The sequence below is a fragment of the Galleria mellonella genome, unplaced genomic scaffold (genome assembly GCF_026898425.1).
Source record: "Galleria mellonella isolate WM207_F2 unplaced genomic scaffold, CSIRO_AGI_GalMel_v1 utg803, whole genome shotgun sequence".
In the NCBI taxonomy this organism is placed as follows: Eukaryota; Metazoa; Arthropoda; class Insecta; order Lepidoptera; family Pyralidae; genus Galleria; species Galleria mellonella.
Window position 1 is genome coordinate 441,838 of NW_026442160.1, and position 18,881 is coordinate 460,718.

Here is an 18,881-nt window from a genome sequence, read left to right on the forward strand (position 1 = left end):
GCTACTTTTATCAGCGAGTAATATAGGTTATATATAATTTCGAAAATTCTATCTACTTGTGCGAAGCCAGGCCGGATCGCTAGTCAATTACATAAAATGGAGTATGTTTAAAAATGTTCAAAACAATCTGTTTACATTGCTAAGAAAGAAATAAAAATAATTAGTTTAAAAAATACACTTAATATATTAAGTGACATATTTATAGTGTATTTTTTTTTATATTAACTGAAACCAATCATAATTATCACTACATCAAAATTATTTGACAAGGTGTCAAGAAATAAATCGATTTATGTTTTGTTAAAATTTTGGGTCTGGAATAAATTAATAACTTTTGTTGATAATTAATATTGATTTATTAATAAAATAGCTTCATAGTAATATGTGTGTCTAAAACAAATTGTATACATCAAAATATACTTGTGCGTTAGTTTGATGTGTATTATGAGTCGATTTTTTGCTAATAGAATTCAAGTGTCGACTCTGTGATCAAATTGTCTATGCATTGCATAGATAAAGAATGCTTCATATGTTACAGAACTATTTTTTTTTTTTAAATATATCATATTATTTTCAAGATTGCATAAAATAGCATGGCAGATTGTTAATATTCGACCAGATGTAAATTTTTTTATGAAGTATAAATCTTATTATTATATTTATTTCCGTGCATATCTTTTTTAGGGGGATTTAAAAATGTTAAAACCGTTATGATGTTTTCTATTAGCAAAGAGAGTCGAATTTTAAGATAAAAATTAAATCTTTTATTTATAATTATAAAACACTCTAAGGAATAATAATGTAACTGACTGTAATTTCAAAGGCCTCTATCATTTTCTTACGTACTTTTGAAAAGTAAGAAATATGCAGTAATCGTTACAATATTATTTCTTTTATCTTATATGCATATCAGACCAACATTTTTGCGTATACCTAAGTGTAGCCATATTAACTCAACACATTCATGGACAGGAAATTGTATTGTGTATTATTATTATTATTTTTTATTTTTTTTTTTTGTAAATCGTTTACAGCTTTCTTTGCACTTTTACTAACCCAAAAATATGCTTTATGAATATATCTCTCTTACTCTAAAATTTGGTTGAAAAGTATTTATGGTCTGTATGGCCATATTTAAAAAAGAATAATCCCATAAAAAAAGGTACAATATGCATGGTATACATTTAAGTATGAACGTAGTGGAAACATCACCTCAATAATCTGCTGACCAGATTTCGAGGTAGATTTGATATTACAAAATATTGATATATTAATGTCGTTTCACTTTGCTTTTAATGAACGATTTTAAATACCATAATGTTATTATTTTTTCATTATTAAATGAATCGTCATGCGGAGTTGTCTATGTCACCATACGATTTTCAGTATCTATGGTGACACTGACTATAGTTGCAGTGAAAATGTATGGAAACAGACTATTCATGTCTCGTTTCTTCATTACACTCGTCTCGCTCGCACAGTCGAGTTCAATCCACAATTAGATATTTTAGTCCGCTACAGTGTTTTGTTTTAAATTTTTCAACCACACTCACTTGCATTTATGTGTTTGTATGATGTCCAAGCTGTATCGAGTGTTTGTTCGTGTTGAATTATACAAATGATAACATATTTATTATTATATATACATATTTTTTTTTGTTTATATGTGTATGTATCGTCCTTCACTTGGTGTCCTCACACCCCAGTAATAAATAATGCTATATAATCGAAGTTATAACAATGTACGAATCCGACATTTGCTTTGGGGTTGCCATTACGTACATAAAAAGAACGCTTGTGATTGGTTTACTGAATAACGCTTACAGTTTCAGAAGTCAGTAAATTTCTTATATTTTGTATAATAACCGGTGCGTTTCCACAATGTCGGGTTGGATGTTACAGTCGTGTATGTAATGTTTAATAATCATATTTGTACATTAATCCATCAGTAATTTTTACTCATTTTTTTTTTCCATTTATATGCATGAGTGTGGTTTTTAGTTGGACGTTTAATTCTTCCTTCTGTCGTCTGTATGAATCATTGTCATTGCTGTAGTGAAGCTCTGCTTAAATCTTTGTATTTTCCATCAAAACATCATTGTTGTATATAGATGTGACATGTATAGATTTTATGTTATTATTTTAGTTTTTTTTCTACAATATAATTAAGAAAGTGAATAATTATGCAAGCTTACAAAAAAAAAAAAAGACTAAAGTTGCTAGATGCAAAATTATTTTTAAAGTACTGGCAACATCGTAACTTTATAGCATGAAATGTACGATTAGCATATTAATATTTGAATATGTGGCCAAAACAAATACATAATATAAGCTAATTATGGTTATGCTAGAAATAAAGAAGATTAAGTTCTGTGATTCTATATATTTTTTTTAATTAACTAAATAATGACTGTACAATTATTAATAAGAAAAATATAACGAAAATAAGACCACAAAATAAAAAGATGTATTTTAAAACATGTTACATCTATTTCAATAAATACTAAGCCGCGTATTTACTAAGATTATATTGCAAGCGTAAAAACGTTTGCAACTTGTTTAAGAACTTTTAATAAAGAGATATTATATTATGTCATATATCAGTTGTTGTGTCCACTGCTGTACATAGACCTCCCTCTATTAGAGTGTTTTGCCAGTAGTTGCCATGCTTGGCAGGCGGATTGGCAACCACAATCAAGCTTTTAGAGATGTTTTAAAAGTTATTTAGACTTGATGTTTAAAGAGGGACGAATAAATAGTTATATAAGTATGTAATTCAGGATATTGTTTCACAAAAAAAAAATTAGTTTGGACTGAATTAGTATGAAACCAATATGGGTGTAACCCTAATGTTTGCGAAAAGAATTATTAAAATCAGTAACCAAGATATTGGGTGACATATACATAAAAAGTATAGTTGAATTGTAAACTATCTCTTTGTAAATCACTTGAGAATTACCCACTGCAGTGAACGCTATTGTAAATAAAAGGGAAATATCATTTTTCAGGTATTTCTGGTCTTTATGATAATATTACTAAGTTTGTATAGTCTGTCTTTACAATACAGATCAGCACCTTAGTTAAATGATACATTATTTTGTATCTGGCAACACTGAAAGATTTTTTAAATTATCTATGTCTAAGTGAATACGTGGCTTTATTTTTCCTTAGACCATAATGTTACATTATGACCGTATACTTCTTTGCGATTCATCAGCAATTTTGGACATGTTTCATTCTTTAGCATATGATGCATGTTCGAATACTGTAGCATGGACTATTATCATTGTTTCACTAGTAATGAAATATGTTGTTTTATATGAAACCCCCTTTAAAATAGAATTGTCGACAAATATGTTTGATGTTTGGGTTGGTAAAAAACTTAGATATCACTGTAATGAATATTGTTTTCTTAATTATATAAGATTCTCCATTTCTTCTAAACTCTATGGGATCGCTTCTCATCATCGTTTCCTTTCCATGGACTGTGTTTTCTAGTTAACATACACAGATGTACACTTAACCTCCACAGTCATTTCTTGTCTTGTGTACACGCCCTAAAATAAACTTAAATATCTTTGCTTATTAAAATTTTAAAAATAAAAAGGTTCGTAATTTAAAAATCGATGCCAGTGTTTAACGCATATCGCGGACCGCAGGTTCGCTATGGCGTTACATACGCGCCTCGATGTCACTGAGCGGTTACATGCCGCCGCTGTGCGACCCTGTAGACGGCCACCTCCTATTGGACGGCGGTTACGTCAACAACCTGCCAGGTAAACCAATCACAATGCACTGATGTTTGTGTGCGTAAACCAATTGGCTGTAAGCTCATTCGCACATAGATAAGTTCTGCTATTTAGATTGGCGCGTGGACTGAGTGTAAATGTTCTTAGTCAGATCCCTTTACATAAACGAATGTAGTTCTTTTTTAGTAAAATTATATTAAATAAAATGATAAAATCACTTCACTTTTAGGTATATGTAGCACAATAAATAACAAAACAGCTTGATTTGTATTCGTATAATGAATTTTATTTACGTGTCTTTCACAAAGCCCGTTTATTATTTTCGTTTGGCTTTTTATCTCTTTTATTAGGATTATAAGATTCTAAATACTTATTTTATCAAATATTTTCTTCTTAGCTAACGCCGCCTTTCACCTACACTACGTTCTGAAATAGGATTTTTGCTTGTATAGGTGTATGCCACAACAACCGTTTTAAAAACGCAATATGTTATATATATATATATATATATATATATATATATATATATATATATATATATATATATATATATATATATATATATATATATATATATAATTTGAAAAAAAAAATATGTAGTACTCTGTAACATTAATAAATCACACTATTATAACAAAAATTAAATCACTATTCGTCAAAAATTTCGATTTTTAACAAAAATATATTTACTCTTTATAAAAAAAATCTTGAGAAGTTTTATTACATTTGTACATTTTTAATAAATAACTACATTACCACATGAGTTAACGTAACACTATTATACATTACTGCCATGTTAAAAAAAATATGGTCAAAACATTTACACTCAGAGCCATAGAGAAGGTAAGTACGTATGGCAACCTCGGTGCGGATAGTGACGATCCCGCTGTCAGGTACTCTGTGGCGGTACTGTCGCGCGTCTATGAGCATCGCCGGCATTTTCCCGCCAATCTGCGACCCGCTCGACGGACACCTGCTTTTAGATGGTTGCTACGTTAATAATGTGCCAGGTAATATAATCTATGGTTTTTTATTGTATTATAATTGTAGACTGTTTCAATAGAATTTAATGAAAAGGTGGACAGATAATCGACATGATCATAAGACAGTCTGTCGATTGTCAAATTAAAAAATAATTCAAAGATTCGATTTATTACTCATTTCATTCAGACTGTATTTCTGTGAATTTATAAACTTGAAAATTTGGTATATTTTTATTAAGTTCTTCAAGAAAGACTAGTAAAGATTATTTTAAGATATAAAATTTCCTTTTATTTTGTTCTAATGATGGTAATTAAATTAGGGATTATGAAAAAATGAAATTTAAATATATGTTAAAAATGCGAATTTAAAACGAACCTTTCTGACAACTTATTAAATAAAAGAAAAAAAGTCGAAGTAAATGAAAAAAAAAAATACATTTAGATAATTTGTTCTTAGAATACTTTATTATTATTATTATTTGATCGTTATAAACATTGAGTTTTAGCATATTGTTGGACAGAAAAAAAAAATATACTTGAACCATAGAGAAAATAATTTAAACGAATGTAAAATAAATAAAATTACAGCGGACGTGATGCGGTCGCTCGGTGCGAAACATATACTGGCTATAGACGTGGGATCCCAGGATGATGTGGATCTTACTAATTATGGCGATGACCTGTCTGGCTGGTGGCTCTTGTGGAAAAGGTAAAAATTCATGATTGTCTATGCTTGGTCGCAGAATCGAGAACTGTAAGAATCGACTGAATGCAGTCACATAATCATTTTAAGAATCGAAAAGAATTTAGTCATAATAAGACTTTGCAGTCTTTTATAAAAGTATTATTTTAATTTATTGCCTAATTCATAAAGCAGTTTAGGCTTTGAAGGATAAGCAAGAAATTAGAGTGATCATTCTTTTTTTAAACTAATTGCTAAACGGTAACGGTAAAGCTAAGCTAAATAGAGAATAGAAGAGCCAAAATGCTGGGCCACCTTATACGATATGACGACTTTTTTAATAGCATAGTAGAAATGAAAAATAGAGGGCAAAAGAGGAAGAGGAAGACCGAGGAATAACGACATGGGTCAGATAAAAGAAACACTAGGTGTCATGTCGTATAGGGAGGTCAAGGATATGGCCTGGGGTAGAGCTGGCTGGCAGAAGATGCATGAATTAGTTGCACCGACAAGAGGAAACTCTTAAATGAAAAGAAGAGATAACTGTAAAGCTGTGTATTACGTATAGTGACTTAACATGCTGCTTTATCGTCCAATGGCCGTGCATCTCCGCACAATATAGATATTTGTATTCATAAGTATGTCTGTTTTTATTTGTTAAGGTATTTTCTATGTATATTATGTATCGAGTTTTTTTTTTTTAAAGTATGTAAGTCTCTGTCAGTTGTCAAGTATTTATTGTACAAGTTTGCCTAGGTTGAGACTAGAGGGCGCTGTGTAATATGTCCCAGTGGTATTTATTTTTTTATTGTTATTATGAATTCAGCCGTTCACCGTCCACTGTTGAACATAGGTCTATTTTGTAAGCGCGATTTAGCCAGTAGTTGCCATGCTTTTAAGTTGGCAACAGCAGTTAGGCTTTGTTGACGTTTTAAGAGGGGCACTGCTGCCCAATCCTCGACTATTAAATTTCCTAGTTGCCTCTTACGAAACGACTGGAAGCGTAATGGTGGCTCACTCTATGCCGGAACCACACGGCAATAGTATTATTATTATTTATTTTATAATTAAATTATATAAAATAAATTCCATTCGTGTTTCAACCGTGAAGCAGTTGTGTTTGCATGGCTGTGTTTCGATTTGAAGGATGGAATATGGCAGTGAATTTACAGGGTACAGAGGAATAACACCTGAGTCCTCAGGAATGAAGACGAAACGTATCATCATATCATCATATATATCATCATGGGCGAAACAGTATACTCTGTAATGTCCATGGTACTGCTCATGTCTATAGGCGACGGTTACCACTTACGATTAGGTGGGCCGTCAGCTTGTTTGCCATTCTAAGTTGTATAAAAAAAAATACACACCATTACAGACTGAGACATATTCTCCATGCGAAAAATACATGTTTTTTTTTATTTTTATTTATTTAGGGACTTTTGTCTTTTTTTAAATACTATTTTCATATTCTGCTAGAATGGCATGAAACATTCCTATATAATATTATTTCAGATGGAACCCGTTCACAACTCCGGTCAAGGTGCCAAATTTACCCGATATACAAAGTCGACTCGCCTACGTATCTTGTAACAGGCAACTAGAGGTACGTACTGCGTTCTCTAATGTGTAAGTACATTAGTTATTATCTATTATTAATCCTTACTAATATTATAAATGTGACAATGAGTTTGTTTGTTACTGTATAACGCCTTGTTGGCTTAACGCCACTCCACTGTTGAATATAGGCCTCCAGGGGGAAAAGGATTGTTAGCAATGGAGTTTGACAGCCCCATCGCTAGCAATATACCTTATTAGGTCGACCTCCACGTGATTGCCCCTGGAAAACATCGTGAACAATTCTTGTTGAATTCGTCACGATGGACTAACTGACCTACTTCATCCTCACTTATCATTCTTCACTGGTGCCCCGCCGGTGTATACCGATAGCGCGGGTAAATAATATAGGCCTCCCACATAGGGGTTTTGGCAGTAGTTGCCACGCTTGGCAAGCGGGGTTTTTCTACACTATACGTATTGAAAGTTGTTCAACAAATCCTGTTATGTTGGTGCAATAGTGTTAAATAAATAAAAATAAATAAATAAGTGGCGGTGCATTGATTTAACAAAAAGTTTGATGACGTTATCCGCAGGAGGTGAAGAAGTCTGACTACTGCGAGTACATCCGGCCGCCGATCGACGCGTACAAGACGCTTCAGTTCGGCTCGTTCGACGAGATCCGCGAGGTGGGCTACCGGCACGGCGCCGCCTACTTCGAGGGCCAGCGGCGCGGCGGCGGCGGCGGCGTCAGCGGCGCCAGCCACCACGCGCTGCAGGGCCGCCGCCGGCCCGACGCGCAGCCCTCGCTCACCGAGTTAGTATTGTATTAACGACCTTGGAAACATTCATATAACAAACATTTTCGATAATACATAGATAGATACTCTTTATTGTTTCTTCCAAAAGATTACTATAGTGAACTTATTCTAGATATAAACAATTACAAGAAATGATCACAGTGAGAAAACAATGGAAATGTAATAATATATCCCTACTCACTTATATATATATATATATATATATATATATATATATATATATACCTAAAAGAGGGGGGGGGGAGGGTTTGCCAGTAATTGTCACGCTTTGCGGACGGGTAGGCTTTGGTGATTTTTTAAGAGGGATGCTGCTGCTCCTCTCTCGAGGAGTTCGTCTTCAGGAAGGGGTGGCTCATTTTATGCCAGAACCACGACACGGAAACATTTTCATTGATTCTGATTATAATTATATATATTATACAATGCGACAGTTGGCACTTTCCATTAGGCATACGGTCAGCTTGTTTGTTTTTCTAAATTGAGATTAAATTTCGATGTTGCAACACCTCACCCAACGGTATTTATTTATTTTACACTTTATTGCATTATTAAGTAATTAAATACAGTAATTTTTTATGTAAAGTGATATAGAAGGCGGTCTTATCGCTAATCAATCTCTTCAGACGGCGTTTGGGTAGAGCACATTGAGAAAAAAGAGAAAGGGTTCCGAACGTTATTTGACGTGCCGGGGGACTGTATATTTGACGCTGTATATTAATAAAAATACCAAATAATGCCGGAGAGAGTATATTCGATGCTTATAGCACATTACAAGAGAGTAAAAAATCGTAGCACAGTGCTGCCACACATAAAAGAAAAACATATAATTTTTTTAAATAAAATGTTGGGGTTGCCACCAATTATATTTTTTTATACCACTGAAGTGGCATACAAGCATACGGCCCACCTGATGGTAAGTGGTTACCGTAGCCTATAAACACCTGCAATACCAGAGGTATTACGCGCGCGTTGCCGACTCTGAAGAAACCTCTTTACCCCCTTTTGAAGAACCCCATGCTGTAGTCTCTTGGGAAAAGATAAAATAATTAAATAAAAGATAAAAATATTAAAATATATTTAAAAATATAATACCTATAATTGTATATTTCCGCAGCTACACATTCACCGACCTCGCACAAATGGTGTGTTCTGTGCGGACGGGTCGCGACGTTGACGACTCGTCGTCCTCGTCGGACTACGAGGAGGACCCGAGGCACTTCGAAGGGTACGCCTCCGAGCCCAGCGCTGGGATATTGGAGGTACGTTGGCAACGAGCGATATAAATGTCGTAGTCAGAGAGCTCGTGGTGTATTTGTTTATAGTAGATTTTGTGTTAGGTGTAAATAACGTTATATTTTTAGCTTGGTTCTAAATTCAAATGTTTAAGTTTAAGATGGCGCACACTGTTAATACTTATTGTATGAAACTTTAAAAATGTTTGTTTTAAACTTGTATTTTACGTGTTATTAGTACAGACGTTACAGCGTGCGCCCTCTGTACAAGCGAGGTTGGAGTTTTGTTAATAACCTATACGTAAAATGTGTTCTATTTAATATACAAGTAGTTTATTGTTATATAGAATAAGTACATGTTTTTTTTTTTTTATTTTAGTTCTTCAGGGATTTGGTGTTAAGATAAGGCCTATTTTGATCCTCTTTTCTATAACTAATTACAGTTGGATTTCAACGATAAATCGGGAGAGATGTTTTATAATCATTTTTAGTTTTTTTTTTTATTATTTTGTTCTATTTGGGTAACAAACAAATTCCTACAATTATGTGTTCAAAAAAGCAACTTTTGTTAAAAAAAGAAAATGGATTATAATAATAATAATAATAAACGGTAGTATTGTAAAAAATGACTATTCAAAAATGGTTGTAATAAAATTTACTTGAATAAAAAATATTACATACATACATATCTGTCACGCTTGTCTCGCCTTTACGGTCGGCAGAATAAAAAAAATGAAAAAAATAATTAAAATTTTACTAAAGGTCAATAGTCACTAATACTCAAATGCAGTATAGGAGTAATGTACAGAGTTTTAAATGTTTATCTTATCGGTGGTGGTTTTTCTTCGTCATACAGATGTCTTCCAGTGTAGAGGAGGGCGCGGCTTGGATCAGTGACACGGAATTGGTGGGCATATATTCGGCTGCACGCTGTAGTTCGCACAGGGTTTAATATCTTTTTTTTTTACTTTTTTTTCATGTCCGGGAGCACTGTGTAGTCGAGGAGCTTGTGTTAATTTAATACTCATAGCATTTTTTTTATTGTTCTTTTTATATTATGTAGTTTTCTACTAAAATGTTTTTTTTTTTTATGTTAGAGGATAAAACAAAATAATAAATAGTTTCTAGTGTACAAGTTCATTTTGACTCAATAACAAGTTACATTTAACACGCTAACTGTTCGAGAATGTTTCGTCTGTTAATTTGTGTTAACACTTAATGGACGGGCCCCGTCCAGTGGAGTGGAAAAACATTTGCGTTTTTCCACTGCAAAAAGGTAAATGTTTTACAGCATATCACACGCTTAAAGAATACTAAAGAATTTAATAAATACTGTTATGAAATATTATAACAAATATAATTGATTTATTAAAGTTTAACTACAATAGTTACAATTCCATTTTATTCATATTTATTTAATGGCCCTAAAAATTCCCGGAAACTAGGAAAGACGGAGCAGATCGACCCGTCCGTTAAGTGTTAATATGCTTTGGTTAAAATAACCTTCTAGATCATCAAGATTTGGACATTAAAAATAGTTAAATTTTTTTTACACATTTATTCAAGAGTGGTAGTAATTCTAATTTAATAATAATTGCCTGGGTACCACCATCTTTTTGTACTGTTAAACAGCATTGTGTGCGTTGCTATGTTGCAGTTTTAATGGTAAGGTAGTTGGTGCTATAATTTTGTTATAATGGGGGTCAAGCTGTTGTTCATATCTGTAGATGGTGGACCCCACTTTTTTTGTATAAAGCCACAACCAAACTGATGAGCTTCGGCAAAGTTGGCATTCGGGTTCTAAAGTTTCAACTATGGTCAACTGTATTTTTTTTATGTCAAAAATCGCAGAAGTTGATAATAGTGTTATAATTACTACATAGCATTGTACATCGATACTAACCTCTCACTGTTTTTTTTTTTATTTAACCCCCTTTTTAGAGTAATAATGCAAAGAAAAAATCTTCATGGGTTTTTAAGCATCTCTGAGTCCATTTTTTATGCACCAAATTTTTTAATGCAATTTCTATTTAAATTGTTTACTTACTTTAGTTGTTAAAAATAGTTTTTTATTCACAAAATATTCAATAAAGATTCAATTTCAACTGCGTGCCTATGATTTGTCTACTGGGGCTTTGCTAACTGTAATCACATGTTATGTTCGCTTATACTAAATGTTATGTTATGTTTAAACTGTAGTCATATCATGCATAGATTAATGCCATTGGTTTAATCATTTCAAATTTGATACTAACAAAGTTTTAGAGAATTTATATCGTAATACCATACTTACTAATAAATGAAAATTCGTAGGATTTGTTACAAATAAAAAAAAAAAACTGCATGATGTGACTAAAACCAAAGTTTTTAGTCAATCTCACATTATATTCTATTGCAGGAGGGACTCCGCTCCCGTCGCATGGGCGGCTCCTTATCTCTGTCCGAAGACGAGATCGACTCTGAGACGGAGCTATACGACCCACTTAACAAGCGCGGCGGCGGTAGGTGAGACGCGACACTGCACGACCTGTGCAAGGCCCTCTATGAGTACGTGCTCAACGAGCGAGACAGCTGTAGTGAGTGACACGTTTGCCCAATGTCGGGGCGGACTCCGGACAGATTTTGAATTTTTGATACCACGAGTAATTCGGTCACGAGCTCTTAGACTATGTCGAAATTTGGAATGCTCTAGAGCTTTTTTAACGAACGACTGTTTGTAATGACAGTAATATGTTATAGTAATCGTAGAGTGATCTATGAAGGTGCATTAAAAATAATTATTTACATAATCTATAATTGAATAATTCTGTTTAAAAAAAAATACTGTATACTTTTTAAAATTATTTTTTAAATTGTGTTTAAAACACAAGTCAAGTACTATTGAAAAAATTTGCATTCATTACCCAAAATTTGTCTGTTGATTTTATTAGCCATTATTTACGCGTCTTTCTATCTCGATTTCACTTTTTAAACTGCTATCAGAGAGAAAGAGATGGGTTTTGTCTATGTTTCTAGATGTCTGTTTAAAAATCGGATTTTTTATTAACATATTGTTATATTGTTTTATATTTAATAAATCAATTATATTTGTAGTTGTTTAGTGTGTATGTATATAAAAGTATCCACGTATATTAGATTCATTTCAAATTATTTTCTGTTACTTGTTCTTTTTAATCGACTTTAAAGAACAACGTTCTTAAATCGGTTGTACTTTTTTTTTCTTATCTCATAATTCAGCCAGTTATAAACCGTTTTAAAACATTTTTTTTTTAGTTTAGTTTTTAAATCAAAATAGCTGGTTTTTTCCCAATTAGAATCGTTCGTTTGTGGAAATGTTGGTTTTAAATTATCACAGGAACAATTCACCCTTTCTCTTACTCGGCCAATATTTAATTATTTTATGCCATTTGTAATTAGTTTTAATCTACATGATTATACCAAAGTTGGACGTTTAATTTAACGTAACGTTGATTAGTAACGTTTATGTATATAAAGTTATATTTCTAACTGTATTAAAAATATATATGTTCAAATATACTTGAATACATATATATTAAATACGTATAAACAAATATAGCTAGTGAAATAGATTTTAATTTTTATGAAAAATTATAACAGACTTAAAACGGTAGCTAGCTAATTATATAACAACAGTGATATATCTATATGTTAGCACTAGATCTATATAATTCGTTCGAAGCAGGGTCGATTTTAAGATTCGTATGTTTTTTTAAACTAGTGAATAAACGCATCATTTCATGTCTTTGCGCTATGTTTGTAAAATAATAGTTTTAATTAGAATTATTCCAAAGTATGCTGTGATTGTGATAATGAAATTATTAGTTAATAACTGCTTAATATAATAACTATGTTTAACTATAATCTGCTTATTTTGTATATATATTAAGTATATATATACTAAGCCATGAGTATTTCGATACTGACTCTTCGGGGATAATGTTATAAGCGTATAATACTACATGCCAATATTTTACGCAATAATAGTGATGGCTCAATATGTTAACGTAGTTAGTTATTTTTAACGTTACATTAAATGCATATAATTATAGCTATTCTATGCGATGTTTTTGCAGAATCTAACGAAGATAGGTACTAATACTCCATTTTGAATATAATAGTCTGGGTTAATGACAAAATAATGTGATTTTTAATGATTCTTAAATTGCTAGAACAAGTATAAAGAACATAAAAATAACTAGTTATTGTTTATGACACATTATAGTCCTCTGGCAATGCACCATGTGTATTACAGCGTGTTGTGATGTCCTCGTCTCGTATAGGCGATGGTTGTCACATCATCTGGCGGGCTGTCTCATTGATTGCTTGATTTGATTAAATATCATAAAAAGTAACTACTTATTTTATTTAAATAGTAACTAGTTATTAAATAGCAACTATTTATTTATTGAATAATAACTGGTTATTTATTAAATAGTAACTAGTATTTATTTTAAAATTACATCATTACCTAAAATCGAAATTTCTCTGCTTTTTTAGTTGTCTCCAGAGAACTTTACGTTTTATGTCCGTGTGGTCCAATACCTTCTATATCATTTGCACTGTCTAAAGTTTGAAGTTTAATAGATTTTCCTCCATCATATCTATTACTGTAGGGCGATCCTTTCTCAGATGTGTAACATTGTCACATAATTTACAGCAACCTCCTTTTGGATATAAACCTTTAGGATTATCAGGGCACTGTCTTGCTATATGGCCTGATTTTTTACGTATGAATCATGTTGTGAATCTAAATTACTCATCCCTTTGCACTATGCATTCAAATTGCCTTTGTTCTATTGAGCCGCATTTCAAACAAACACCTTCAGCAGCATCAACTCCTGGTATTTTTTATTTTCTATAAGTCTAGACAATCAGATAGGTTCTGTCCTCCCTTTCTACAATTATAACAAACTTCTCTCTTTAATCTTGCCAGAGCGTTCTTTACTCGCCTTCTTTCCAACTTTATAGTTCTTTGTTATTTATTAACTAGTTATTTTTATTAAATAGTAACTGGTTATTTATTCAATAGTAACTAGTTATTTTTTATTAAACATTAATTAGTTATTTTTATTTTAAATGCTTTTTTTTTGTTTATTTTATGTATCTAATTTACGATGATAGCCTTTAAGAATGTGTCAGCCTTGCCGTTATATTAAAACAATAGTCTACAGGATGTAATAGAAATCATTAGTATCTTATTCAGAGGGTGCTCTGTTAGTGAAACTAAATAGGATTTTCGACCCATGCTTATTTGATTTTCCTAAAGTTGGAATCGAAAATCTCCCTAAAAATAACCCTCCACACTATTCCTGACACACTGGCAACCAAATATTTTATACTTTTTTTTTTAAGAAATGTAAAAAAGATGTAAAATGTGTGGCTGCCAGTAGTAACTAGGAAGTTTTTGGACGTTTTTTACAAGTTTCTTAATTGAAAATATTCAGATTCACTAGTAGAACACTTATTTTTTTAAATAAATTCTAATGATAGCGATTTTACTTAGGTGTTAAACTATATGATTTTTAAAAATTACGAGGATTAACGATTTTTGTAAATTTTCTATATTTGAACTGAAATAATGAATATTTTATAAATACTGCCACTAGAAGTAGTGAGGTTATAAGTATTTGGTAGTCATAGCTCTCTGTGAAGTAATTTGACTGTCGTACAATGTAATACTCGAGAGAAATAATGAGAAGTAGATTCTCACAGAGGTATAACAAGTTTCGTTGTAGTGCATTCTCAACTTTATGTGCTTTATATTATAGTATCTTTCGCCTTACACATGGGTAATATCAGTATCGCTCCGATATCTATATATTGAGTTCCTCAGAAAATTGATGGCGGAATAAAGGCCCACCTATACCAGTCGGACATCGGACATCTCCATTAATTTCAATCGGGTGCTTAATTTCGATATTATATATTGGACAACTGATATTTAACATATCGTTCATTGGCCAATATATATATATATATATATATATATATATATATATATATATATATATATATATATATATATATATATAACTAAAATATATAGATATTGCTATATATTACTCACCCCTATTTCGCACAAATAAACATGATTCCGTCAGTTTATACAAAACTCACAAATCTTTATTTAATGATGACGGTATTTTAGTATATTTTGCAATAATTTATTCTATTAATATATTATTGTTATCTGTACTTATTAAATTATATATATATATATATATATATATATATAATTATGATGCACACATTAGGTCGTATACTTATTAATAATACTAACAATGCAACTAACGTAATGGAATTTAAATTCAATGTATTGAAATTAATCGGCAAAATTGTATTAGAATGTATAGTAGATATGTATTAAGTATCGCGAATTAAACTGAACAGGAGTAGCTTACGTTTTGGATTATCGAATAAAACTTACATCGATATACAAATAACCCAAGATATAGCATAAAACTAGGGATTAAAAAGTGGCACTCAAAATACAACATATTTAATCATATTTTGCATTCATTTCTGTCTTATTAGTGATATTTATTGTATTGAAAATTACGAAACATTTTTTTTATATATTTTGTAAAAATATACTTAAGGTTTACTCATCGTGTTTCGTGCTTTTAATCCAAAAATTTTGTATAGTTATGCGAATCTTGTGTTTTTTGTATATCGATGAATATCTGTTTTCGTTTGCCTCATCTCTATGCGCGAGCTTTAGTATTATATCATTTTGTAGATATTCAATTGAAATTTGCATGAATAGCTTTAACTCCGCCATAGAAGGCACAAAAGTGTATTTAATGAAACCAAATGTAGCTCAACTAGTGACTTATAAATGTATTTTTGTTTTAAAAATTTTAAACAATTAAATAAATAAATATTTACAGTTGTTTGATTTAAAATATTCCAAATACAAATAATATTGGATAACCGATTGGTTATTAGAAATATTAATGTTAACAAATTTTCAACTCTGTGAGTTATATTTTAAGGGTTATTTTTTAATTTTTGTAAGATTTCCAATTGATTGCTTGCAGCAAATGTTCTTTTACCTCTCGTATTCTTCTCAAATAGCTATGCACATTCACAACCTGGGCGTTATCACCAAAGTCATTTTTTATGGTCTCGACCTTTTCTATGCACATCGTCCTGTAGTTGTGGGCAGTTTCTAACCCATAACTGGACGTTTCCGACGTCCCATCCCACTCCTCGTGGGTCCTTACATTTATCGTCTTGACCTTCTTCTCCCAATAGACTTTCATGTGATGCCTGATATCTGGGGAGTCGCAGAGATTTATCAACACTTGCATACATCTAATTTGCAACAGGGGTAAGTTTGGGGTGCAGCATAAATTAACTAAGAGTTTAGTCAACTCGTTGCAGGATTCTTTAGCTCGCCATTTGGAGCGCGTAGTCAACGTTGTGTAGCACATAAGACCAGTTGCGCTAATTATCACCTCGATTTGAGAAGACTTTAGGAACCGTCTCAAAACAAATGTCAAGTCGTAATCATCTGCTAGAACTTTGCCAACGTCGTGTTTACACAGCTGTGACATGCAGTCCATAGCACCGCTTACTATCCTCGGATCCTTATTCTCGAACAGTGTTAGCATGATCTGAAAAGCGTTGGCTTTCAATGCCCTAGTCGGGTCCCATTCAGCGAGATTGGTCAGTGTAGCCAGATGTAAAACAACAATTCCGGTATGATCACTCTTCACCATTTTCAAAAGATCCTCAACGACTTGTTCATTTTGCATTATTACCTCGCACGCGCACCTGTCTCTCGCTAAAGTCTTCAACGTATAGGATGCCGCGTACCGTATTTCTTTCCGGTCTCTCATGATAAGTCTCATTAGGTTCTCAACAATGACTGGTCTGGACATGATGCGCCTTCGACCCTGGTAGTATGTCGCCAGACGGCTGAGTATCAGACAAACCTTTTTCTTAATGATCGGATCTTGGTCTAGCATCAGATCAATTAAACGGTATACAAGCTGCAAGTTGATAAGAAACATTGCGTTTTCTGATATTTGTACCTGCGAAAGCATTGCATCTTCGTTTACTAAATCTTAACTAGTGATCCTTGATAGCACAAAGTCTAAAGTAAATTATAAGGCTAAGGACTGGGTAAGTTCTTTAGGATCAAATTAGTGGATCTAGCGATTTTTATAAGTGGTAAAACAACGTTTACGGGATCAGCTAGTAATGTACTATAAGTTAATAAATGGGGTTATTATTATTATTGAAAGACGAGCTTTTTCAGGCAGAAAAATCCTGTGACACTGCGATCTTTCCCTGATCTTTCGTGTTCACCTTTTTTTTTTAAATTTGCAGCTAATTCCTGTTAATGATTTTAGGATGTTTTTTTGTAGCGATGTTTTTATTTCCTCGTGATATAATAAATGGTATTTTGGTTCTTTCGCCTATATGGAAAAAATCTTAATAAATGTAAATTAAAAATATATACCTGGTCGAGCACACTATGCAATGCTTGTAACTGCACCAAGTTATCATGTGAATGTAAAGCTCGGTTTATAAGTCTGAGTCCAATCCGTCCAAAGCCGAGTTGAGCCCTCGTTATGTCCACATGTGGGGCGTATAGAGATGGTTGCATAGATTCTAATCGTTGAGCTGGCGGTAACTCTATAAACAACTACTATTTCAATAGAATCCCCTTTATTGTACCTTTTTTTATCAGAGAGAGACTACAAAAGTCGTTAGCTTCGCCACCTCTGTCCCATTCGTGTTTCTACCGTGAAGCAGCTGTGTTTGCATGACTGTGTTTCGGTTTGAAAGGTGAGATATGGCAGTGAATTTACAGAGTACAGAGGAATAACACCCGAGTTCTCAGAAATGGCAACGCATATATATTCTTTATTGCACTTAAACAATACATGCGACGATTAGTTTAACAACTTGCTAGCAAGGGAGGGCTTATCTCTGAAAGAGATCTCTTCCAGCCAACCCAGTGTATGTAGAGAGAAAATAATTTGGGTAATCCAGTGCAGGAATGGTACCGGTGAAAATAATGTAAATACAACAAACAAAATTGTGAATAAATAAATAAATAACTAGATAGATAGATAGATCGATAGATGGATAGATGGATAGATCAATAGATGGATAGATCGATAGATCGATAGATGGATAGATCGATAGAACGATAGATAGATTGACAGATAGATAGATAGATCGATATTTCGATAGATCGATAGATGGATAGATCGATAGATCGTGAGATCGATTGATGGATAGATCGATAGATCGTTAAAAAGTGTGATGCGGCTTTTAAACGGGGTTTGAGAGAATACATCGGCAGACTGTCAAGATGACGGTCGCTAACATGGAACAAATTGCTGTGATGGTGACTCTTATATTTGGACTTCATTGTTAACCACCGTCCGAGGTGTGCTTACTTTAAAAAAATAATCAAGGTGAAATTTTTAGTGAATTACGTACCTGTATGAGGATCGAAATGTTCTCTCTGCATAGCTTGATCAACAGCCTTGTTAATTATTCGCGGATTCACAGCGCATACAAGTTGGAGGTAAGAATTTTTATGAGGACAAAACATGATTACATGTAGAGCTTTGTAAGTAAATAAAAATATATAATTGTTCCAAATAACTAGGTATATTGGTTTGATATGATTTTTGACACAATTTTTTTTTTATTAAGATATTAGAATAAATAGTACTTTTTCTTTTTTCTTAGGACCATAGATAGAGTCTGCGAATTATTATGAATGAGGTACATATATTTGCTTTAAAAAGAGTAAATTATTTTTTCAACGTTTGAAATTAATTTTGATACTGGCCGTTAGAATATTC

At 32.4% G+C, this 18,881-nt stretch overlaps 2 protein-coding genes and 1 pseudogene across 6 annotated transcripts in view; 1 reads left to right on the forward strand and 2 right to left on the reverse strand.

Annotated features, from left to right (window-relative positions):
* Window positions 1-14,396, forward strand: part of LOC113522571 (neuropathy target esterase sws) — a 59,199-nt gene extending 44,803 nt beyond the window's left edge. For 2 of the 5 annotated variants that reach the window (XM_052901835.1, XM_052901838.1), the window contains exons 23-29: window positions 3,660-3,776; window positions 5,321-5,441; window positions 6,933-7,023; window positions 7,571-7,791; window positions 8,910-9,054; window positions 9,884-9,973; window positions 11,426-14,396. In XM_052901835.1, the coding sequence (XP_052757795.1) occupies window positions 3,660-3,776; window positions 5,321-5,441; window positions 6,933-7,023; window positions 7,571-7,791; window positions 8,910-9,054; window positions 9,884-9,973; window positions 11,426-11,536 (896 nt within the window). In that variant the 3' untranslated portion in view covers window positions 11,537-14,396. Of the gene's footprint in view, window positions 1-3,659; window positions 3,777-4,642; window positions 4,760-5,320; window positions 5,442-6,932; window positions 7,024-7,570; window positions 7,792-8,909; window positions 9,055-9,883; window positions 9,974-11,425 lie in introns of all 5 variants that reach the window. The other 3 variants (XM_052901836.1, XM_052901837.1, XM_052901839.1) reach the window with 3 other exon arrangements.
* On the reverse strand, window positions 13,517-14,925 carry LOC128202238 (zinc finger CCHC domain-containing protein 9-like; annotated as a pseudogene).
* An 865-nt stretch (window positions 14,926-15,790) lies between these two features.
* Window positions 15,791-18,784, reverse strand: LOC113522897 (uncharacterized). Its single transcript, XM_026908738.3, has 3 exons — window positions 18,511-18,784; window positions 17,519-17,694; window positions 15,791-17,087 (listed from the first exon to the last, which is right to left on the reverse strand). Exons 1-3 carry the CDS (start codon window positions 18,623-18,625, stop codon window positions 16,053-16,055), a joined length of 1,326 nt encoding a protein of 441 aa, XP_026764539.2. The 5' UTR covers window positions 18,626-18,784; the 3' UTR covers window positions 15,791-16,052.
* Window positions 18,785-18,881: the final 97 nt, after the last annotated feature.

Excerpts from the sequence above, each read along its gene's own strand:
- LOC113522897 (XM_026908738.3), bottom strand. The coding sequence starts at position 18,625 with ATGTTTTGTCCTCATAAAAATTCTTACCTCCAACTTGTATGCGCTGTG. Across the intron at positions 17,695-18,510 it reads ACATTTCGATCCTCATACAG|AGTTACCGCCAGCTCAACGA; the intron begins GTACGTAATTCA and ends AGTTGTTTATAG. Across the intron at positions 17,088-17,518 it reads TGCATAGTGTGCTCGACCAG|GTACAAATATCAGAAAACGC; the intron begins GTATATATTTTT and ends ATGCTTTCGCAG.